At 43.2% G+C, this 26,085-nt stretch overlaps 1 protein-coding gene across 2 annotated transcripts in view; it reads right to left on the reverse strand.

The window, feature by feature from the left end:
• The window catches only part of SEPTIN2 (septin 2), a 61,526-nt gene that overhangs the window by 35,224 nt on the left and 217 nt on the right, over positions 1-26,085 (reverse strand). The window contains exons 2-7 of one of the 2 annotated variants that reach the window (XM_088479223.1): positions 15,233-15,261; positions 14,625-14,739; positions 10,794-10,880; positions 9,946-10,069; positions 1,669-1,803; positions 1,321-1,438 (exon numbers count right to left, since the gene is read on the reverse strand). In XM_088479223.1, the coding sequence (XP_088335349.1) occupies positions 1,321-1,438; positions 1,669-1,803; positions 9,946-10,069; positions 10,794-10,880; positions 14,625-14,739; positions 15,233-15,241 (588 nt within the window). In that variant the 5' untranslated portion in view covers positions 15,242-15,261. The remainder of the gene's footprint in view (positions 1-1,320; positions 1,439-1,668; positions 1,804-9,945; positions 10,070-10,793; positions 10,881-14,624; positions 14,740-15,232; positions 15,262-26,085) is intronic. The other variant, XM_088479222.1, reaches the window with a different exon arrangement.

A 26,085-nucleotide genomic window follows, 5' to 3' on the forward strand; every position in this document is an offset into this window, starting at 1 on the left:
GTTTTGTCTTCATCAAGTGAAATGCATGCTCAATCGGATTCAGGTCAGGGGATTGACTTGGCCATTGCATAACATTCCACTCTTTAGCCTTAAAAAAACTCTTTGGTTGCTTTTGCAGTATGCTTCGCGTCATAGTCCATCTGCACTGTGAAGCGCCGTCCAATGAGTTCTGAAGCATTTGACTGAATGTGAGCATATGATATTGCCCGAAACACTTCAGAATTCATTCTGCTGCTTTTGTCAGCAGTCACATCATCAATAAATACAAGGGAACCAGTTCCATTGGCAGCCATACATGTCCACGCCATGACCCTACCACCACCATGCTTCACTGATGAAGTGGTATGTTTTGGATCATGAGCAGTTCCTTTCCTTCTCCATACTCTTCTCTTCCCATCACTCTGGCACAAGTTGATCTTTGTCTCATCTGTCTATAGGATGTTGATCCAGAACTGTAATGGCTTTTTTAGATGTTGTTTGGCAAACTCTAATCTGGTCTTCGTGTTTTTGAGGCTCACCAATGGTTTACATTTTGTGGTGAACCCTCTATATTCACTCTTGTGAAGTCTTCTCTTGATTGTTGACTTTGAAACATATACACCTACCTCCTGGAGAGTGTTCTTGATTTGGCCAACTGTTGTGAAGGGGTTTTTCTTCACCAGGGAAATAATTCTTCTGTCATCCACCACAGTTGTTTTCCGTGGACTTCTGGGTCTTTTGGTGTTGGTGAGCTCTCTGGAACATTCTTAAAAGGAAAGAACGCACCGAACAGTTGATTTGGCCACACCTAATGTTTTTGCCATCTCTCCGATGGGTTTGTTTTGATTTTTCAGCCTAATGATGGCTTGCTTCACTGATAGTGACAGCTCTTTGGATCTCATATTGAGAGTCGACAGCAACTGATTCCAAATGCAAATGTCACACCTAGAATCAACTCCAGACCTTTTACCTGCTTAATTGATAATGAAATAACGAGGGAATAGCCCACACCTGTCCATGAAATAGCTTTTGAGTTGATAGTCCAATTACTTTTGGCCCCTTAAAAAGTGGGAGGCACATATAGAAACCGTTGTAATTCCTACACCGTTCACCAGATTTGGATGTAATACCCTTAAATTAAATCTGAAAGTCTGCAGTTAAAGCACATCTTGTTTGTTTCATTTCAAAGCCATTGTGGTGGTGAATACAGGCCAAAATATGAAAATTCTGTCATTGTCCCAATATTTATGCACTTGACTGTATAAGCAATATGGGACAAGCAATATGCTATATTCTAGACATGTGAAGAAGGTTGGGTCAAAATATCTGCAGAATTCTTACTCTTCGCTTGAGTCTTTCACGCTCCTTCAGAGTTAAAGTATCTGCTTTGGCGATCACGGGAACAATATTCACCCGGTTGTGTAACGCTTTCATAAACTGCACATCAAGGGGCTTTAAACTGCAACACACAAACGACTGCATCAATACACTTGTACATTAGTCCATAGATATAAAAAGGTCCATTCTATGTGTCTGTTTAAAATGACTCTGCATACATTGATTAATACGGTATATGGATTTGTGTTAACAGACATTGCTGATCACAATGTGACGTGACTGGACAGCTGCTCATTAATACAGAGGTGACCTGATGTCAGAAAGGGAGCAAGTCATATGACCCTCACGTACCCATGGCCAAAGGGGGAGATGAAATAAAAGCAGCAGTGGACACGGTTATCCACAATGTGTCGCCGGTTCAGGCCGCTCTCATCATGAAGATATCGCTCAAACTGGTCATCCACATAGCGAATGATGGGCTTGAAACTGCATTTAGTAGAAACAAAAAAGTTACACAGAGACAATGTATCAATCATAACTAGCATCCCAAATATTAGCGCTCATTACAATGCAGCTTGGGTCAGCTGATTTGATTAACTATTTTTATTTAGGAAGGAGTAAAAAGCTATAAACCACAAAGCGTGCACATCAACAGCTGAAAACATGGGTTGTACCCCTTCGACGGTATCCGATCGACAGCCAGAATGTTGACAGTCAATGTCGACATGGTCAATAACCAATATGTCAACATTCAACATGTCGGCACCAAAATGTCAACACACAGTTCTCATGTTTTTAGGTTTAGGCTAAAATAAGCAAAAAAAACCCCACATGTCGACATTTTGGGGTTGAATGTGAAATGCCGACATTTTAGCCATGCTGACCTACATGCATGTCAACCTAGTGGTAGTTGACCTATTGACCCTGTCAATAAGTTGTAGCACACCTCTCCAGAATCCGAAGTTAAATGAAGTGTACTTTTCCTTTAAGATACAGAAATTATGCTCAACATAGACATGACACATACATCAGCATAGAGTAACTTAGATTTGTAGCATGCACAGAATGTAGCACATATTTAATAGCACATTAATAGTTTATATTCATCTAACCTAATAAGAACACAAATCCTTTCCCCATCACCCCTCCCTTGCACTTGTTCTTTGCAGCATTGTAGTAGCTTAGACCTAAACGATTCTCCTGTGACTAAACTGATCAGCAGCAGATCATGGGCCCCCATTTCTTAACGAGTTTTATCACCAAAACGAGTGATAAGTGTCACTGTGTATGATAATGGTGCTCCAGCCAATCAACTCCCAACTATCAACTGTTAGAGAAATGACAGTTGGGAGCTGATTGGCTGGAGCTCCATTTATCATACACAGTGACATTTATCACTCGTTTTGGTGATAAAACTCGTTAATAAACGGGGGCCCATTTGTCTGGAATCCGGGAAATATATTACAGTGTAAGTTTGATACTAGAGCTTTATAGGCACGTCTGCAGACTATTCTGACCATTATACTGTAATGGAAAATCTCAAAAATAGCAGCCAACAAGAATAGATATGCCTGCAATTCTACAAATCCCAGTAACTCAACTACAGGATTACTGAAACAAAATAACGCCATTAATGGAACATTATTTTACTGAAAATGTATTTATAAATAAGGCAGAAGGCACATACTGTAGATACATTACATAGTGGATCACACATACAGGAAGAGTGGATGGAATGTTACAGATTTATGAACACAAAGAAAACAGCTACACAGATATATCCAATGATCAATGATCCACGTTGGTTATAGACACAGAAGAAAGTATTAGCAAAATTTCTGGGTAATGAGTATCAAAGTCTAACTGAGTACACACTATGCGATATACCGCTCAATCAGCAGATGAACATAGCGCATAAGCAGGTATGTACAGACGATATGTCTGTGTATGATGTTGTCTACAGACATATCGCATCTGTCCTGCAGCACACCTGATGCTGATATATCTTGCAGAGGGGTCATTCCATTACAAATCATCACAGCTTCCAACCTGACTGTCTCTGATTTTCATGAAATTTGGTAGTATAATAGATGACATAAGGTAACTTTCATATGTAAAATTTTAGCCCTCAGTGATACACTGCGTTCATGCAACATATGAAAGTTACCTCATGTCATCTATTATACGACCAAAATTCACGAAAATCCGATACGGTCGGGTTGAAAAGTTACTTTTTTTGTGATTTGGCATGGAATGACCCAGAGGTATCGGCACATCTGTCTGTGTGTACGGGCAACCCGTATATTTGCTGCAGGGATCCGCCGGTGACTGACATCTCAACAGGGTGAGAAAATGTAATTGTTCATCGAGTTGTGATGTCAGACAAGACACATTGGGGGAGATTTAATTGCTTTCGCTGGAGGCTGGTAGTGCTGGGCGCCCCATGGACCAATTAAATTATTGTTCATTTAGAGTGCGAACTGCCATCGGCTCCAGCATTTCTTCTCTCCCCACCTAAGTAGGCAAGCAGAAACGTGCAGTAAATCCTGGTTTTGGGCACCCTATCCTGAACTGTAGAAAGGTTTAGTCTAATTACCTGCGAAGAGCGCCATAATTAATGGGTGCTCATTAATTACCACAACTTGAAAAACAATTGAATCACCCCCACAGAGCGGCAGATTGGCAAGTGTGCATTTGCTTACCAATTTGCCGCTAAGTCAGCAGACAACTTGTCTAGGTGTGTACCCAGCCGTAGGCTAGTAGTCCCCAGACATTGTCATATTCTCTACCTAAATAACGTGGGCCAGACATGTAAGGGTAATAAATATGGGAGGTCGATGGACAGTTTGTCGACAGTGACTACATTGACAGCAGAATGCTACTTACAACATTTTTACCGCGCGGGTATAACTTTAAATAAATATCTAAAACTGCATGTTAAAAGTTATAATACTCACACTGTAAATATGCTGTAAGTAGCAGTTTTACTGTGTAAGGGTAGTGCCGCCAGCATTCTGCTGTCAAAGTAGTCACTGTCGACATAATGACCATCGACTTATTCACTGCATACCATCTGAGGGCATCACAACCCTGTGTAACTACCTCCTTTATCCTAATAACATAGCATTAGCTTTCCCATACACATGGGGCAGTTTAAGAGAGGAGGGGGAAAGTGTGTAGGCTATGTGCGGGTTTCCTCCTCTCTGGCAAAGTCTACTACGCAGATCTCCAGGAGTATGGCGCTCACACCATGTTACCGGTGACTGACCACTGCTCCATTTTCCTGGGGATTTCTGCTGCTCTGCAGCACTAGCTGACGCGGGATTCTGGAGAGGTGAGGCCAGTGTGCACTGCACACCCTGCACCCATTATAGGTACGCCAATGCCAGTGTAGATCTTTACATGCAAGGTTCCAATGCTCCTTACATCATATGATTACCGCATAGTACTTATTCTACACACAAACTTCCTGATAGTTATTATGCCTGTGCTAGTGAGTAGTAAGGGCCGTGATATAGAGAAGCTCACTGTAACCACTGCATGTCGTCATTGGTAATACACTCTGTACAACTAAGAAACATACTCCTCTCTTCACGGGTGCCAGCAAGTAATGTTACAGAGCATAGTGCATACCCATCACCTTCTCTCTTTTAACCTATCCTTCTCTCCTTCCCCTCCTCGACCTCCTAAAGCCACCATCACTAAGCGTAACACAGAGACTATCGACAGTCTCCTTTGCTTCCTTGCTTGACTCACTTCTCTCCCCTATCCTCTCTCTCTCCTGCCCTGAACAAGCCGCTTCCCTATATGACACTTCCCTTACTTCTGCTTTTGACTCTGTTGCTCCGGCGATCACTACTCACCCTCGCAGATCCACATCAACCCTGGCATTCCAAATGCACCAGATACATGCAAAAGTGTTCGCGAACTGCCGAGCGACAGTGGAGAAAATCACGCTCTAAGACAGATTTTCTCTATTTCAAATTTATGCTGTCATCCTACAGTGCTGCACTTTCCCTCTCTAAACAATCATATTTCAAGAACCTCATCTCCTCCCAGTCATCAAATCCCCAGCGTCTCTTCTCCACCTTCAACTCCCTCCTATGCCCACCCCTTCCTCGCTCTCTGCCCTTGACTTTGCTACCTACTTCACATCTAAAATTTACTCCATACGTCACAACATCATATCCAACCAGTCCCCAACTTCTTTTTTTCCTGGATCACCCCTCCCCATCCATTTTACAGACGCTGACATCCTTCTCCCCTGTATCTGGAGAGGAAGTTATGGCCCTCATCCGGTGCTCCCCCCCTTCCACCTCCCCCCTTGACCCTATCCCCTCCCGCCTCTTCCGCTACCTTTTTCCCTCTGCCTGCTCCCATCTTGCCCACCTCCTTAATCTCTCCCTATCATCAGGAACTGTCCCTTCTGCATTCAAGCATGCCCTTGTCACCCCCATTCTTAAAAAATCTACCCTTGATTCTAATATTCTCTCTAACTACCGACCCATCTCTCCTTGAGCGCGTTGTTTACAACCACCTTAGCGCTTTTCTTTCCTCACACTCCCTTCTTGACCGTTTTCAGTCTGGCATCTGTTCACTCCACTCCACTGAATCTGCCCTCAAAAAAAATCAGCAACGACCTCCTCGCTACCAAATCCAAAGGCCATTACTCTCTGCTCATTCTCCTTGACCTCTCTGCTGCTTTTAACATTGTGGACCACCTTCTCCTGCTACAAATCCTTCACTCCCTTGGTCTGTGTGACACTGCCCTCTCCTGGCTGTCCTTCTACTGCTCTGACCGATCCTTTTCAGTTTCCTCTCAAGACTCCTCTTCCCCCCACAACCTTTTTCAGTAGGTGTTCTCTCCTCTCCTATTCTCCCTCTATACGTCCTCTCTAGGTGAACTCATCAGCTCTTTTGACCTCCATTATCATCTCTATGCTGATGACACTCAGATCTACCTTTCCTCCCCTGATCTCTCCCCCTTCTCTTCTGACTCGTATCTCCAACTGTCTCTGCTATCTCTTCCTGGATGTCCCAGCGATTTCTTAAACTTAATATGTCTAAAGACAGAGCTGATCGTCTTCCAACCCTCCACCATAGCCTCACTTCCCTCTATTTCTTTATCTATTGATGGAACAACTATCTCCTCTAGCCCCAAAGTGAGCTGTCTTGGAGTTATCCTGGACTCATCACTCTCCTTCAAACCACATATCCAGAACCTCTCACAGTCTTGTCGTTTTCATCTCAAAAATATTTCCAAGATCAGACCCTACCTCACCCAGGATGCTACTAAAACCCTCATACACTCACTGGTCATCTCAAGATTGGACTACTGTGACCCTCTCCTATCTGGCCTGCCCAAATCCCATCTCTCTCCTCTCCAGTCTGTCCTCAATGCTGCTGTTCAGCATCTTCCACTCCAAATGCTCTACATCTGCCTCCCTTCTCCTACAAGCCTTCCACTAGCTCCCCTACCCTTTCAGAACCCAATTCAAGGTTCTCACCCTCGCTTACAAAGCCCTCTCCCAATCTTCTCTCATTTATATCTCTGATCTAATCTCCTTTCACTCTCCTGTCCGCCCTCTTCGTTCAACTAATGCACCCTGCCTTTCATGCCAACTGATTACTTCCTCTCACTCTCGCCTCCAAGATTTTGCCTATGCTGCTCCGCACCTTTGGAACTCTCTCCCTCTTCCCATCAGACTCTCCACCTATCTACAATCATTCAAACGGGCTCTCAAGACCCACTACTTCATTAAAGCCTTCTGGCTCTCATCCTTACATGCTGCTTGCTCCCAGTGTACCCCATCTGTGTCTCACCTGTTTGTCTGCCCTTCCCTTTTACAATGTAAGCTCTTATGAGCAGGCATCTGTGCAAAGACATTAAGCTGATATGAGCGACCAAAATACTTTTTGTTTGGGGATGTATGGAAGCTTGACATCCCTCATTTAGGAACACCACCTTGTGGTTCAAATGAGAATCATCATGCTGGCATCGGGTTCATCAGCTGTTGAAAAACATCCAGAACGTTTCATTCCACCCAACACAAGATTCTTCTGATCTGTCATCACTAGGACACTTTTGCAAACCATGGTCGTGGCATTGCTAGACTGTATATTGAAGACACTTCATTGAAACAACTGTAATCTGCAGACTAGCAATGAAAATTGTTCTGAACTACTGCACATTTATCTGCAGTTAAGTCATAAGGAGTCCAAAGACTGGGTAACGGGACTGAAGAGAAATTTCATCCAGCCTCGCAGGCTGGTTCAATATCCCACGGAGAATGGCTGCGACTGTCACTTCGCAGCCACCAACGGAGTGAGAAGATGCATTCCTGGGGACGGTTTGGAGAGCTGACTTGTCAAGCACTGATGAGGCTTTTTCCATTTAGAAATTAATTCTATTTGGAACACCCTTGAATTAAACCTGTAAAGTTTCAATGCATTGTATGTCGATACCATCTTCCCCAGGACCATCATGCTAAAGTGAACAGACAGCTGTCTGCAAGCTAAAAGGATCTTGTTCTCTGACAAGAACACACTATGCTATCAGACGTCAAACAGAAAGAACATTCTGTGGATAGTAGTCTGATTAGACTTCTTGAAATTCAATCTAAAAAGGGGCCTATCCATTACGCGACCTGAAAAACTGAACGACTAGCTTTCAGTCGTTCAGGTTGCCGGGTACGATGCCCGCACTGAACGTCATTCAGTGCAGGATCCCGACCTCCTACCTGGGAACATGTGGAACCTGACTATCGTCGTCAGGTTGACCAGCATGTTCCGTAGATAGTCGGGGTCGGCAAGAACCCAGCGTGCACGCGCATCGCTGGTCCTTGCCGGCTATCCATTAGACTACTTTCTGAACAGTGCGACCAAAACCACCTGCTTTTGGTCGGATTATTCAAAAAGTTGTGTAATGGATAGGCCCCTTAAGCGTGAGCCTTTAAAGTCTGGACTGTCTCTGAAACTTTAGCCTGCAGAGAGACAACAGAGTTTTCCTTGTTCAACCGATCATCCAGGTAAGGGAGGACAATCATTAAGTGATGAAAGGAATGAAGTCTAGGCGCATTGACTATCCCGTAAGGTAGCAGTGTAACAATTGTGTTGTTCTTAGAGAAAGCTATGGGAGCACCTTTGAATATTTCATTTTGAAGTAACCATTCTAGGAAGAGGACTGAGGTACTGCAATCTGCTGTATATCCAAAATATATCAGACTTACGGCCTGATTCATTAAGGATCGCTATTGCTAAAACATACGCAGACGGACGATTGTTGTGTACTTCACATGCATCACAGTGCGCGAAGGCACCACTGCGATCACACTGACCACGAAGAGCTAACACAAAGTGATTGACAGGCAGTGAGCATCTGGTTGTGGTGACGTGGAGTGGTTGGAGAAACGCAGGAGTGTCTGTCCGCTTGAACGCCGCTGCATGGGTGTGCATAAATTAGCCAGTGTGATTGCATACGCAGCTTGAGTGCTTATTGCATGCAACGAGGTTTGCAATTTCTAATTAAGGTCAGGGCTGCTGTAATTCTGCGTGAAGGGCCGATGGTACTCCATGTTAGCGATGTTTATGGAGGTTTGCAAGGTATTACGGATGTGAGATAGCGGTAGTCTCTATGCTGGCAGTGCGACGGCATTGCGATAGAATTCACTAGCATATTTTTGCAGCAGACCTGTGTACGATTACGGAGCTGCAATAGCGATCTGTAGTGAATCAGGCCCTTAGTCCATGCTTTAGAAAGCAGGTCCTATAACTGAGAGGAAGATGGGAAAGAGAAACAAATTTTTCCTTTTAAATCAGTAAATCATCCGGAAATCTCCAATTCTTCGCAGTCTCAGGCATCTAGTGTCTGCTTCATTGTCCACTCCCAGCTTCCTGTTGATATCCACATCAGGACAAGAGGAAACGTCAGGGTCAGAGTCTTCCCACCCACCTTGCCTTCCTATTGAAAGGAAAAGTTGGGAGTCTGACCACTCCAGAGCCTGGTTAGCTGCCACTTCTGTGGTCTAGAAGTGGTGGCGTTAGTCATAACCCTCTCTAAGGAAGAGAACCGTGACACACACTTTGCACTGACCAGAGACCAAGTCATGTCGTCATGTGTAATTGTGTTAGTGGCCAGAGGGGGAAGTTTAGATGCCCCAGGTGATGCAATGTGGATTTTGTGTCTCAATGGAGGGACAGAGGAGGGGAAATCTCTGCTTGCTCCAAAAGGGTGTGCAACAACTTGGGAACAGAGACTTGGCACAGACTGGTTCTGGTAACTCAGCAGGCGAGTGCAGCAATTGGATCTCCAACTAGTTATTGTTAGCTGGTGGACCTAATTGTAGTTTATTTGCTCTGATTATTGGTTTCAAACGGTGAGACATACAAAGAGAATATGAACTAAAATCAAGAGTAACTACTAAAAATAGCCATGGAATCTGCCTACAGCTTCCGCAGGTACTTTCATGAATGACAATAGCTTTCCTATTTGTGAGCATTGAATTTCCAATAAAAACAATACAATGAGAGTCTAGATTGTGTGAAAATCATCTGCGCAAACACAATAAAAACAGAGCTTTGAAGATTTCCCTGATAGTGCCATTACTATGCACTTTCATATGCACTCACCAGTCCTCACAATTCATGGCATCACCATAGCCTGGAGTATCAACCACAGTGAGACGCAGCTTCACACCTCTTTCCTCTATCTCCACTGTGGATGCTTCAATCTCCACCGTACGCTCAATCTTATCTAGAGGGACCATAGACACGGTATGTGAGCAGCATAAGCCGTACCAGATAAACAAACATCTCTATCAATCAATCAATGGAAGAGAGTCACTCTATACATAACATTTGTAATTGCAGATAATACCGTTAATAAAAAGTTAAAATCCATGTACATAAAACTATTATACCCAGAGAATAAATACTAATAATCATTATAAAGCTGTTTAAGTGAGGGTCTTAACAGAGGGATAATCTACATTTTATATACTAAGATAAATCTGAGATGCACATTAAAGTAGTTGTCCACTTTTTGCAAACCTTTTCTTCATCGATATAGCAAATAGATATCAGACCTAAATTGGAGACCCGGCTGTGAGCACGCAGTAGTAAGTAGCCCTGCACTAGAGATTTATGAAAACCTGCCCATGCAACAAGTACAGGTACAAGTGAGCTGGCTCCCCATTCAGGGAACTGAGGCTTCTACTATATGCTGCAAGTTGACAGCTCTTTGACCACTGATCAGAACTAACAGATCTGTCCCATCTACCCTGCACTCTCCAACCACATACTGTACATAAACTTAACATGATAAAGAATAAACTCTAGGAGAAGTAGAACATATTACTGTCTAGTATTGCGATACTGCAACTAATTTGCCTCCATTTACTGAATGCACTACTACAAAGCTTGTGAATGTTAATTGTTCCAAGGGGATTGGAAACAGAATGAATAGTTGAATCTCTTACCTGCTGCACCAGGCACCACACGTTCTGGATACAAATCCGTAAGGAAGAGGCTGTTAATCAGAGTAGATTTCCCCAAACCAGATTCTCCTGAAAGTGGAACAAAACATAAAAACCCACATTATTAAAACATAGCCACTTGCACTATAAGAGTAGGTTCATATAGAAGTGTGCATGGTAACAACATAAACACACCTGCACAAACAACAGGCAGCATGTGCTTTAAGGAAAGGACCACCACCTAAAAAGGAGACCCTATACTAAAAAAAATATTATTACACGGAACACTGAATTCACATTTAATTATGAGCCTCCACTATAAACTTAATATACATCCCCTTTATCTGATCCTCGCCCGGGCAGGTCTGACCATCTCTAACTTCCCTCAACCATTTGCCATATCCTGTATGTGATTAACCTTGCCGTTGCGATTTCTTTTTCTTTATGTATTTGACCATTTCATGTAATTACCCTTTTTGTATTACTTTCCATGAGTGTCCCGGTCCTATCAGGGGTGCTGTTTACGATGTTTGAAATGTATTTTGACTATAACGTTACGCTATTTGTTGCTTTACTCAGGGATAGAGTTGTTCGCAATGCCGTTGTTTACAGAGTTGAGCAATAATCAGTAAACCGTGCATGTGTCTATGTTACAATGTGCATGCATCAAAGGACCATTACCGTAGACGCTAGCAGTGACTATTTACTTGCAGTATGATTGACAGCCAGAGACTGTTTGGGGGGGGAGGTAACTAGGAGTGGCGGCAAAGAATGCAAGAGTGTCACAACCGTTTCGGGGGCATGTCACATCCTGCAACTGCGATCCCGTATGCATGGAATATTGCTCCTGCATCTCAATTCCTACAACCATTATGCAGGACCACAGACTCACCCAGGACACTGGTAGGGGAAGAAGACGAATACAGATCTATCAAGTTAGACAACTCATGGAAATCCCACCCATCGAACACCTGTGCCTATTTGGCAGCCCTCCGAAAGCATATGGCCAAGGCCACAAACCTTCGGTCAGGAACTATACGTTTTATTACATCCCTCACGGCACGTATTTGCACACTGATTTTGCTTTTATGCTGCGCTTGCTTATTCCAAGCAGGCCAAATTCATGGCCTGACCATTCAATCTTGGAGACCTCATTCAGGCTTCTAGAGACTAATACAGGCAGACCGTCTTGGAGTCTGAATGAATTGCTGCTGAAGCTTCCTCAATTCCAGGATATGGTCAAGGTCAGTCATCAGGAATACTTTGAGCACAATCTCTCTGCGGACTGTCCAGTCTCTAGGGTTTGGGAGGCACATAAGGAATTTATGATGCAGTTCGCTTCATGCGACAATATTGAGCAACTTCAACAGGAACGTAACGGTACTCAGTCGAAAAAGTACTTGCCCAGCTGTCCTAGAAGTGTTGCAGGTTTCCATGGCTGAATGGGTCGAGAGGAGTCTCCGCTGGGTCAAACAGAAATTTTATGATAAAAGGTAACAAAGCCCATACACTACTGGCAAATAGACTCCGGGCAAAGAGAGCTCTGCAGGCTATTCATTACATTTGGAATTCCTCCGGGAACTTGGTATTTGATCCTAAACAAATTAAAGATATCTTTACACAATATTATACGGCTCTCTATAATTTGGAGGCTCCTTCAGAAGCTGCCACTCATCTCCAGGGGAGCCAGCAATACTTGTGCACTCTCCCTACAACAGATAAATCCTCTTTCCGTTCCTTAAATGCTAATATCACGGAAGAGGAATTTGAATTAGCTCTAAAATCACAGAAACCTTCCAACCCCCACGTCCTGATGGGTTCCGGATGGCGCACTACAACATTTGCCTCGCAGCACTTCTCCCACATGATATGTCTTTGCAAAGCATTTTTGCGTGGGGCCCTTCTTCACCTTGATTTTGACACATCCGGGATAACTGTATTGCACAAACCAGGCAAGGACTGCCCCTTATGCTCCAACTTACTTCTATGGAACACATTAAGAGTTCACAGAATAACACAGTGGCTACCTTCCATAAGGTGTGGTCCCGGTGGAACCAGTCTCAATCCATGACCACTCCTGGACTCTTCTAACATCTTCCCCATACCCCTGTCCCTCTACTGTCTTGCATCTCTAGTAATCATATGTTGCCTAAATCAACCCCCCCCCCCCCCCCCCCTTTCCTATTAACTTTTCTGTTTGTTCCCAGTTTCTTATGTGTACATTTTTTTTGCTTTAAAGCAGTTTTTTTTTTTGGTTACATATACCTATATTTCATGTGTTCTTTTTTGTCTCCTATCTCTGTGTTATGTTCGCAGTATTGCTATGTTTTGTCTTCTGCCAATACTATCAAAAACATTTCTGAGGGAAGGCAAGACTAGTATGCCCAAATTTCCAGGATGTAGAAGCCCAACACAAAACAATGAATCCAGTACACTCATACAAGTCATCTACTGGTCGGTCAAAACATAATAATAGGTCCCCCTTGATGAGACGTTATTATCTGGCAGATTTGCAGCATGTTTAAGCAGTTTTAGCCTGTAGTCCAAGTGTGTTTGGGAAAAATACAACGCAAGCACTCTGATATACTGACTCTTTCTCTTCTGCAGAGTATATACGTACGTACATCAGTTAGGGGCACTCCAGGAAACAAAATAGTAGAACAAACTTTTTGCCTATTGCAAATGATTGCTATTTTAAAAACTTGCATTACAATTACTGTTACGAAGAGTAAAGACTAGCTCTACTGGATTTTTTCATTCACGATAAGGAACCTAGAGAACATTGCAATGTACAAATATACTCAAGGTCATTACAAAGAGCTAATGGATCGGATGATTATTATGAACATCTCATTCGCAGCTATATATTGTTAAAAGAAAATAGAAGTACTCTCCCTGTAATAAGGAGAACTTAAAAATTACTTTAGAGAACTGAAGTGTTTTTCAAAATGATTCAACCATAGCTACAAATTGGAAAATGTATATTGGACAGGATTCATTATGAAAATCTAAGTATGGAAATTGTGTTTACCCACATCTTTACACTATAAATAAATACTTTTTATAAACTTTAGATGGCAAGGGCTATTTTATCCAAGCAAAGGTTAAGCCCAGATTAAAATGGCACATTTTTTCTGAACCTCTAACTGAAAAGATATTAGTACAAATAGTGCAGGGTAAAACTTAAACATAACCTATTACTGCACAAATAAAAAACTTATCTGACAAATTTAAGCACATTCTAGTTGATTCATTAATAATTTTCCTCTCTTTGTAAGGCCTTAAAAAACTTAATTAGATTTTCTGCTTATAATTGATAACACATTCAAAGCAGAACCAACATAACCACTGCAAATGGCATGCGCGATGGTCTATCCAACACTGGAGGAGTGGTCCACAGTACAAGTTTGCTTAACATCAAATGATCTGCATGAAGGAGTTGTCAGCAGGAAACATTTACTACGCTCTCAGTAAAACGTTGGTGTTTGGCACATGCAAAACAATACTTAAATAAGCAACAGTTGTTTGGAAAAAGCAGAAAGCAGCAAGACGAGGCTCCAAAGCATTGGCATATAGTCAGCAAGCTACAAGGTGGGGCTGGTTCTCCTGATCGGGACTTCCATGGCTGCTTAAAGGTCAATGTATTTTAGCTATATAAAAGGTTAAAAAATATATAATTTAATTTAAAGACCATCAAACCTCAATATAATTTGCTGAAGTGTGTGTTGTATTTAGGGAAATGTCATTTTTACTGGACCTCTGGTTGGCAACACCTCAATGATATCAGGGTGTCTAAGTTGGGAGCAGGCCACGTGCTCTAAAAATATTGCTTACCTACAACCATGAGGGTAAACTCAAATCCCTTCCTCACGGACTTGCGGTGAACCTGGTTCGGGAGATTGGCAAAGCCAACATACCCTGGCGTCTCGGGGTTCGAAAATTGAGCCTGCTGATGAGAAAAAAAAAAAAATGTTTTATTTAGATGAACATTACTCTAAAACATAAGCTACTATTCAGAAATCTGGGCCAGGAACTTGGATTTTTTTTATTTCATGTAATGAGAAAAGAAGTATTCCCCCCTCCACACACACAGGTGCATTGAGCCCTTCAATACAGAACTACCACAGCTTGAAAGTCCGGAACACAATAGACAAAACAAACTACAGCATGGTATACGGTGTAATCACAGGCCAGGAAAGCAGGGGATACAATGTATCTATTATATGGTTCATCACTAGGGCCTAATATTGTACATACCGTCCCCCCCAGGAATTCGGGCATACCACAGATGCCTTTCGCTCATCTGTGCAAACTCTACATTTGAAAATTTAGCAATTTAACTAATGTTGCTAAAAACCTTCACAAATAGTTCCCCCAAAATAATTTTTTACATTTGTACTAAATGCTAACAGTTGAAGCTTGCATTATTTTATTTATTTTACCTTCGACATCTTGAGACTTGGCAAGAAAACTGCAAAACACAAATAAAATTAAGAGTTAACACCTAGAGTTTATAAACGCTTTAGAGACATTAAAGCTACGTACAGTTATTTTCTGATCACTTCCAAAATTGTTTGCTTTTCACTTCTGTATTTTCTTCCTCTCTGTGACCAGGAGTGTGGTAAATAATGTATGCTTGATTACCCTGGGTGGGATCTGCCATTTCTTAAGTATGCTCATACAGTAGATGCTTAGGAGCGTCTCAGGAAAATGGGCTGTAATTTAGGTGGAATGTCATGCCTCCTGTTCCCTCACCTTGAGAAAATGCAACATCTAACATCAGCGTGTAATGCAAAGAATCCTTCAGCTAAATTGTACATTCTGCTCATTGTCAAACCACTTCCTAATTCTCCTGCTGTAGAATTTTGTTTTAGCTACACAAAACCATTATTCCGTAAACCTGCATTTGGTAGTATGCATTTAAATGTATCATATTATGTAGTTGTGAAAGTGCACACACTTATACAACTTTTGATGCAGATTTCAAAACTCACTGCCTCAAGGCTTACAAAAAAGTACTTTTTTGACAGTATGAGGCCAAAGTAGGCCAAAAAATCTGTTGTGTAAATTTTTTTCTGGAATTAAGCTGCCCATATCTCCAAAGGAAAACATTATGTTAGTATGACATTAGAGTAGCTAACTATCCAAGTGGACGCCATCACAATCATAGAATAACAGACTTTAAAGTTACTTAGTTCCCGTGATAATATCATCTAAACTTGCTTTCACAAATCACGTGTTAAATTTTCCGCCATCTTTGAAGTCCAATAGCAAAAAAAAAAAAAACAGCATAACAGATTTTCTTGAAACGACATTCATTAAAAAGAGCAGACTTTAAGCATCAAAATATATTTTTTCTGGATAGGCGTTTTGCCTCATAAGGGAGAAAACAGGCTTTAAATTTAGGTCACATTGATTGTATTTATTATGTGGTGGATTGGGAACATTTGCGATTTTTTTTTAAATCAGCATCAAAAGTTGTATAAGTCGGTGCACTTTCCCTCTCATAGATTGGACACAAGCAATTACATGAACATGAAACTTTACCAAAGTTAGTTCTACAGGAATCGGTATGATTTACCGCAGGACCCACGCCCGGCGGTTGGAATCCCGACAGCAGCATCCCAGCAGAGGAGGAAATCCCGATCGTCAAAGGTAAGTATATACTAACCTATTTCTACCCCCAAACCCTCCCTTAGGGGTGCCTAACCTTAACCTTCCCCCCCAGTGCCTAAACCTAATCCCCCCTTCCCAGCCACCTAAACCTAAGTCCCCCGGGGGGGGGGTTGCCTAACCCCAAGTCCACCCTCAGGGGTGCCTAATGCTAACCCCCCTTCCCCTAGCCTAAAACTAACCTAGCGGGGGGTGCCTAACCCTAAGTCCCCCCCGGGAACCCTAACCCTCCCCCCCCCGCAGCTATCGGCGCCCCTTCGATCGGGATGTCGGGCTCCCAGCGTATGTTTAAAGACAGGCGTCGGCATATGCCGACGCCTGTCTTTAGACCCTTGCTGGGATATGACAGTCGGGAAGCCGGCTGTCGGGATTAGGTCCACCGGCTTCCCGACTGCATATCGTTCTACATATATACCAACCTTCATGCAAAATTTCAACAAAATTGGAGATGGTCAAGTGGGGGCCCCTGGTCCACTTGACATGGTATGACCCTCATGTAACAAATATCCATCGTCTAAATGAGCTTGTGCAATGGTGTTTGCATTAAGAAATAAAGAATTTGATCGATCTTCGAATTTTAAAAAAACTTTACATGTCACGATGCAACCATGGGGATTGTCAATTACAATTTATTAATAAACGTTCATAAAATGGTCAGTGAGGAAAAAAAAAAAAATACAACCCTATATTCTAAACATTTTCACTATTATATATTGGTATTAATGTTTATAAACCACAGACACATACAACAGAACCCCCGAACAAGAAGAACTATATACGACTGAAGTAATGGAAATTGATAACTAAATGAGGGACAGGCAGGTGCACTGCAGTTCAAAGAAAATAGCCAAGGTCAGCCATGAAGAAGCAGCTGCTCATATTTATTCTGGCATCAAAAGGAGAGGAAAAAAACCATCACATTTTCTATAGACTATATTATGCTAAATTCAATCATTCAATACAGTCAGGGATGGCTAAGGAAGCCATTTATCTGCCAGGCTACATCTGAAGTAAGGCTACACAGCAGCAATGTGGCGTTTGAGTACACGACCGAATGTCCGCTCTGCTCTTATTTGGGCTATGAAAGCACATATTTTACAATGATGTTGTTCTGTAACGTCATAGGGGGGAATTCAATTCAGCGAGATGCTGAATAGCCCTGGGAGGGAGTTCCCGGAGCTATTCAATTCACTGCGCTATTTACTATGTTGGGAAACTTAAGTCAGAATGGTGGTTCTTGCGACGTAACCTGGGTCTTTAGTTGTGAGTACCAAGTTCTCAGAACTAAAGTGCCAGCCACAAGGCTGTTAGCGCTGCGCTAAGCTGGCAAACAGCCGTGCAGCCGGCACTTTAGTCCAGGGCTTGACAAATCCCCAGGTTGCCATAGCTACCAGATTTTGCTGCCTGGCTACCAGATTTTGCTGCCTGGCTACCAGATTTTGCAGTGAGGGAGGAAGCAGATCCTCATCAGCCCCCGTGGAGATTTGTGCCTATAGTATTGCGGTGTTCATATAATGCACAGGAGTGCATGTGCTGAGTGTCACCTTCGGTGACTGCTGTGCCTGTGGCTGTCCTGGCCGGCGCTGACTGCTCCTGTCCGTCCCATCCTGCGCTGACTCCTCCTGTCTGTCTCAGTCTACGCTGATCCTCCTGTATGTCCCGGCTGTCTACTGTCTCCTATCTCTGGCTGAATAGAGCTCCCCGGTAATAGGGCCTATGCGTGGCCAGGGATTGCGGAGCGGCTTCAGAGGAATAGTGGTGTGACCACGAGGGGAGGGGGGGTTCTGTTGTACTTTCTGGCACCATTGTTTTATATGAAATGTCGTCCGTTATTACTGGAGGGTGGGGGTGGAGCAGGGGAGCTTTGCAGAGCAGTGTGGGGGCCTCCATGTTACTATATCCATTCAACTGTGACCATTATGTGAACTAGTATAGTGTGTATAACAGTTGCATAACACACAGACCTGTGCTGCTCACTCACTCCTAATTCTTTTGGGGGGACAGAGATCTGGCTCCTACACTTTCATCCTGGCTCCTGGATTTTACAAAAAATTGTCAAGCCCTGCTTTAGTCAGATTTCTCCTCGCACCCTCCTGAGAAATCCTTTAGTTGGACCAAACAGCGCACTGAATTGAATAGCTCCAGGAGCTCCCTCTCGGGGCTATTCAGCATTGGGCTCAATTCAATTCGACGTGATGTTGCCGCTTGTGGGAGTTTGGAGAAGTTTTGTTGAGAAAACTAATTCCCACCAATTCAATTCTTGGTGATGTTCATATTTTAGTTGGAGAATTGTGATTCTAGTCGTCGATGTTTTGTAAACTCCTGACTGAACTTTTCTCCATAGGGTATAAGGATGGAACCAACTCAATTAACTGTCGGTGTTTTTGCAAGTTAGAATTCCTGACAATTTATAAGTGAAACTTCCTTTTTTTTTTCCTCTCATCCCCCAAGGGATGAGAGTTTGTTAAAAATTTTGCTGGTTTTTGTTTTAAACTCTCCAAATTTACTAAATTAAGTTTATATTAATAAATGTTGATGAGTAAGCCCCCTATGCAGTGCCCCCAGTAGTAGCCCCCTATGCAGTGCCCCCAGTAGTAGTACCCCAAGTTGTAACCCCCCCTATACAGTGCCCCGGTTGTAATCCCCCTATGCAGTGCCCCCAGAAGTAGGCCCCCTATGCCGTGCCCCCAGAAGTGGCCAGCCCCCCCTCCTATACAGTGCCCCCCCACGATACAGTGGCCATAGTAGCGCCCCTTCCTATAAACTGCACCCAGTAGCTCATAGGCTCTGCCAGTGCCCCCATAGTAGCGCCCCCCCGCCATATGCTGAGACAGTGCCCCCTTAAACAAACAAACAAAAAACAGAAAAAAACAAAAAAAACTTACCAGCTCCAGCCGGCTCCCTCCGTGCACAACGCAGCAGCCATGAGAGTCTGTCTGACTCTCTGGCTGCTACAAACACACATGTCGCCGCTGGCGGCTGTGTGTTTGTAAACAGTGTAAGGCAGACCGCTCTCACTGCGGTCTGCCCTACACTTGTGGTGCCCGAGGGAGTAGTGGCGGTGCAGGGGCAGCTACAGAGCGGGCCCCGGTGCTGCACCGCCGCTTGCTCCGCCCCGGAGGCTGCTGATACAGGCTGCCGCTGTGTGTTACGCACGTGGCAGGAGGGAGAGAGAGCACCCTGAAGTAGCTCTCTGCTGAAATGGCCTCACAAAATATTGCTGAACAGCATGCTGAAAATAAAATATACTTACCATCCACGTGTTTGCTCCGCTCAACTTTCACACAGCTCCGACTGCAGCTTCTTCTCCATCAGTCCCCCTTTATATCACATCGCACATAGAGCGCGAAAATAGGTCGCCGCCCTAAACTCCTCCCCGACAATGCCTATTAAGGCGACTTAATTAAAATATAACGCCCCCAATTGGCTACCAACTAAAAAACAACATTCCCGCCTACTGAAATCCCGCGATGAGCGCGAAGATCACTAGTTGGGGGAGGGGAAGAAAAAACAACAACTCTGAATTGAATTGAGCCCATTGAGCAGATTTGAATTCCCCCCATAGAACACAGGGCCTAATTTAGTAATTTCTGTCCAAACTGTGTGCATATATATTAATACAGTAGGCGCCAGAAGCAAAAAGATGCCTCCAGCCGGCATCTCAGATCCGATGCCTGTGTCTGAAGACGCAGGATCGGGTCAACATCACGATTATTGGTTGCGATGATTGCAGCATTGGCCATCGGAGTAAGCCTAAGGCTACTCAGATTGGCTGCCTCATCTGCGCTGTTGAAGCCAGTAAATCTCCAACACTGGTATCGGCACTCCCAGGAAATGGGGACGACACACCCCTTTTTCAGGAACGCTACTCAGCGCTGCTCCGTCCTCAAACGGACAGGCTGTGGCTTAGGGGGCACTGCTAAAGATCTCGCAGGACTCATCCTGCACATGCGCAGTCCTCCCCCCAATGAAATAGTACGCAAACCATCAGGTCTGCATACATCTCCCCGATTTCGGCATGCCCCCAGCACCCGGCTGAGATGCTTGTGACGGCTCTGAGCCCACTCAGAATCACTCCATTTCGATCTCATTGCTGGACTTTGCCTCCTGCAGGGATGCTCTATCCACACAGATAGACCTCCCCCAGACTGAGATAACACCACTGCCATTTAGTGCTGGGAGTGCCTTATATAGAGTCGCAGACCTTCTCTCTCTTACACGCGAGTTCAGTCTCTGGATCCCCCAAGAATGGGCAGAAGGAGCGCCAAGAAACTTCTCCCTTCGTGCCTGCTTTCCCACATTACCCCAGAAGCTGTCAAAATGAATCATTCACGTTATTGGGATCTCTAACGGTATAATGTGATCCAAATCTGTATTGGTATAACATGAGGAGAACCCATCCATAATTAATATGATCAGGAACCCTGTTGGTGTAAAATAATGGACATCTTTGCTGCTTCATTTTAAGTGGCAGCACTACTGGTGTAATGCGACGGGATACATAAGCAATATAATATGATGTGCTCACCTGGCAGTGCAATGTGATGGGCACCTTCGCTGGTATTATATTTAGGTCATCACAGCTGGTATAATTTACCGGGCAGTGCACAGTACTTTTTAATTCTTTCAGAGGGGGAGTGGCCATGCCTCCCAGTCTCCGGGATTCGCTCAGCTCTCAGCAGCCCTGCCTGTGTAATACCCTGTCTCCTTATATTATTCTGTTTGTTCCCAAATGTAAACTGCAACAAATTTACAAAACAAGCTGGTGTCATATAAATAAATTATAATAATAATTGTAAATTATTTGGTCTGCCTCTAATCGAATGAGCAAAATGACAGGCAATTCAGCACAGCTAGACCATTATGGTCAAATAGAAGGGGCAATGGCACAAGGAGAATACCAGTTACAATTTGTGATGGTATAAACCATATTGGACACATTACCTATAGGATGGTACACGTTTTCCGGCTAATCCTCTTAAATCAGAGACGTTATCCTGGGATATGGAGCAATGCGAGAGGCCCGAGATGTGATCGTTCATACAAAGCTACACAGGAAGGAAGCAGGACTAGGACTAGAGAGATCACTCACAGACACCAAATGCAAAGAGCTGTTTCCTGTGCATTACAAACCTCAAGATCACTGGCACAGACCTTCTGTTCATAGACTGAACACTACAACTGCTATATAAGAAGACTTACAGTGTGTTGTATTTAGTGTTTCAAAACATTTAGGGACGATCCTCCATAAATATCTGAATTGTAACAGAACTGGCACTTCCTGGTACATAGAGATACTGATACATCAAGGGTACAACATAAAGTAAACTCGCTGCAGCTTAACAAGGGTCTTGTACTGACAGACTTGGAATGAAACAAAGAGGTGTTATTTCACTCCGGTAATAATGTGGGTCTTGAATAGCACTGTACATGTATGCAGGTCTGTGCTGCTTTGAAACATTTACCAATACAGTAATCCTTTTCATTGTCCATTAGTATACACAATGGTGTAGGATCAGAAACCAGCCAAGCAACTTTAGCAGCCAGGAAGAGGGGCATCATTATCTGAACTAAAAAAATACTCATAAATGAAAAACAAAACTTGCACATCGGCAATTATATATTATCTCCTTACCCCCATCCATTTATGCTTGGCGGTTACCCAACTCCTGGAATCTGTCCAGCTCCGCCAATACAAGTTGGAAAATAGACCATAAAGTCTTAAACTTGTGTATAATGCATATGGTTATACATTCTGAATGTCGACATTCTATATATCAAGAATGACAAAATATCAACATTAAGGATGTCGTCAGTGCATATTAGGGACAGTAATACTCACTACTTGACATGCCGCCCGTCGACATGCACAATATCGACATTATCGCAATGTCCACATCTGGACCTCCTGTCCATGCATTTTGAATGTCAAAAAACACCCTGCAATGAATGCAAGGGATCACCACTAACAGTGCAGACTGGCACTAGAGTTCATGAGATCCTAGGAAAATATTTTATTAATGCACTCCTACCGAGCCAAAGCCTGCTCCATGTACCCGCTTCCCCTGAGCTCCTCTGTCTGTGTCTCTCTCTCTCTCTCTCACACACACACACTCGGTCCTCAGGACCCCAAACAGTACATGTTTTCCAGGTCTCCTCACAGAATCACAAGTGAAATAATAAGCTTCATCTGTGAATCTTACAAAATGTATTAGTGAGTAATGACTACACCTGTGCACCTGCTGGGTGAAGGCCCCCATATATCTGCGACGGCTCATCGCGATTTAGCGATGGGATCGGAAATGCCAATCGGCGGCCATTGGTGTTCCGCGATCCAACGCAGGATCGGTGAAATTCTACATGTTAAATTTTACCGATCTGCCAATCACGATAATTTTTTGATCGTGTTCGGCATATCTGTGAAATCCAACATGTTGGATTTCAGTGATCCTGCAATGCCAGGTTGCAGGATCACTACATCGTAACGATCTGTCGCAGATGTATGGGGGCCTTCTCCTGGAAAATGTGAACTGTGTGGGGTCCTGAGGACCGAGTTTGAGAACCACTGCTCTAGAGCAGGGATAAACAACTTGTGGCATTCCAGCTGTTGTTGAACTACACACACCAGCATGCCCTGCCACACTTAAAGTATGCCTTCACATCAAAATTGTGGCCAGGTATGATGAGAGGTGTAGTTTCACAGCACAGGTAGAATACTCCTGCTGTAGGAGAAAGTGAGCTATATATTCAATATAACTACTTTTAAAGTCTTATAAACTCCACAAATACAAAAGACAATCCCATCACTTCCATTAAGATGCAACTAACTTTACCCTGTAAGCATGGTATATTAAATGGTATACATATGCAAATCATTAAATATTGGCTAGAGAATTAGTAACACAGATGGCAGTATAAGAATGTTGTGCCATGCTCTAGTCTGACTAATGATCTGCCACGAGATTTCAATGTTCCGTCTCCTGGAAGCAACTGTAATGCAATTACATTGCAAAATTTCAGAATATACTGTCACAAACATTACTGCTGGTAAGTAATTTAATGGCGAAAATTATTACAGTTTTTTTTGTATCCCCACAGTGCTCCGAGGTGCCAGGCAGTAAAGAAAACATGGCAAACATAAAATGTTACCATAATAAAGGCAGACATGAATACAAAGACTAGGGAAGGGAGCACAGCTTTCCTATCTCTTTAAAGTCATGAGCAGGGTTTACAGATTATTTTATTAAATAACCAAGTTGCCATAAAATGTCATTATAATTTGGTCATTAACCATGATAATTGTAGGGCAGAAATATGCAAAAGCCTGTCGGTTGGGCGCCAAAACTACCGTTTCAGCAGCGTGCCTAATAGTTTAGAGGGGTTTAGCCGCTTTACACAGCTAAATCTGATGCACTTGGAACTAGTCCGTGGGCAGACGCTCCCACTGAGACAATTGAATAGCTCTTTCTTGTGCCCAGTACTTTTGGATGCACAAAATAAAATTTAACTATTCCCCCCCGGTTAAAGTGCCCTGAGCAAATGAGTTACAGACCTACCATCAGCCCTTTTCGCTTACACCTCCAGAAAGAGTGAGCAGAAAAAGCCTCAGGACTAATTGTGAGTCTGTAACTGAATAACTCAAGGCACTATAGCCAACGGAACAGACCGCACAGAGCAAACTGTGGCCAATTAAATCTGCCCCCAAGTAAGAACAAAAGGGAAGTATCAAAAGATCACTCTACGGCTGGGTTAGAACTACCGGCAAGATCTGCTAATACCATCTTCAGATGTCATTAGTAATAGGAGATAAGCTTAAAAGAGCCAAGTTTTTTGCATAAAATGCCCTATTTCACTGCTGCTGCAATCCATTTTATACTGACCCTCCTGCATTACAGTATTCTTAAATAGCAGAAATAGAAAATATTATTCTAGCCCTGCAAAGACTGCAGTTTTCACTGAGAATATTTCATAATATATGCCCCATAATGAGAAAAAACAGGGCCATAACTAGAGCAGTGAAAGAGACGCAACTGCCAGGGTGCACATTACGATGTGGCACAGGGAAATTAATATTTTAAGCCAACTTGGTTACAGTTGAGAATAAAGAGACGTCAGTTTTCCATTTCTGCCCCATGCACTAAAATATGTAGTATAATAACCCAATGGTACAAATTGAATTAGCGGCGAGGTTAGGTTGTGCACATTACAGCTAAATAGAGTACTCCAACATCTCAGAACCTCCTGTATACCTCTATGGATTGCAAGACATCTCCAATGCTGGTGGTCACAAGCTGCCGGTGAAACATATGGAATGAAGTGATCATCGCAAATGGAATATCCTGATATGACAGAGACTACTCAGCACATTGCGGGACACATTATATATATATATATATATATATATATATATATATATATATATAGCCAGTATTCATGCATCCGGCACTCACGGTGTAATAGATGTATACCTTGACCCGCTGCCTCCACAGTCATAGTGCTCACAAAAACTCCACAAGTGCTCAGGCTCCGTAGAAACAATCAAACTCAAGGTGAAATAGATCAACGTAACCTGAAACGTTGATCTATTTCACCTGGAGTTTGATTGTTTCTACGGAGCCTGAGTGCCGCACTTATGGAGTTTTTGTAAATATAAATATATATCTCTCTCTATCTCCAGGAAAAAAAAAAAAAAGACAGCGGCACTCCAGGTATATTTCAAAACAACAATAGAATATTGTTAAATTTTACCGACATTTCAGAGCACAAAGGCTTCTTTTTTTTTTTTTTCAAGGTGTACAAACATCAATTGCGAGGTCAAACAGTTGACCTTATGATTTAGGTTTGTACACCTTGAAAGAAAAGAGCTTTTGTGCTCCGAAACGTCTGTGAAATTTAACAATATACTATTGATGTTTTGAAATATACCTGGAGTGCCGCTGTCTTTTTCCTGGCTACCTACTTTCTACTGAGGGCACCCAGGTCAGTTGAAGATTTATGTGAGTGCCAGTCCATCCTGTACTATCTATCTATATTATCAGGGAAAACGCAATCAATATACAAGTAATAATCCACCCATTGCTGTTACTATATTGAAGGGAAGTGTATGTGCTTAAGGGACAAATAGCACAGCTTGTCATTCCTCAGTGCTTGGTATGTGGCTAGGGAGGGACGCCACCCTGTATGTACTGCATCCCCCCCTCCATGTCTCACATACGTCACATTGCACAGGATGCCAGACACTGGGGTAAATGTTATGCCTGGCTCCAGGGTAATGGGTAACACACACACACACTGTCTTTACTTATTTTAGGTTCTATTACTTATTTGCGTATGTCAGGTCAGTGTCCCCCATGTTGTATACAGTGCGATGTCGCATCCATACGTGGTGGTCCTCCTTGCCTGGGTGGGTCCGGACACACGCCCTTATCCCCTACTCTTCTGTTCAAACCAAGCTTAGGCAATCCCTAGTTAGGGTGGAACTACAAGTCCCAGCATGCACAGGCAGCACTTCTAGCTGCAATGCACATGGAGGACGGTAAGTTGTCCTAGAATAAAATGTCACTTGAGTTGAGTGTATCTACTCAGCACTGATGTATACATGTACCAGGGATGTACCGCTGGA

Source organism: Taudactylus pleione, unplaced genomic scaffold (genome assembly GCF_031769625.1).
Source record: "Taudactylus pleione unplaced genomic scaffold, aTauple2 ptg000229l, whole genome shotgun sequence".
Lineage (NCBI taxonomy): Eukaryota > Metazoa > Chordata > Amphibia > Anura > Myobatrachidae > Taudactylus > Taudactylus pleione.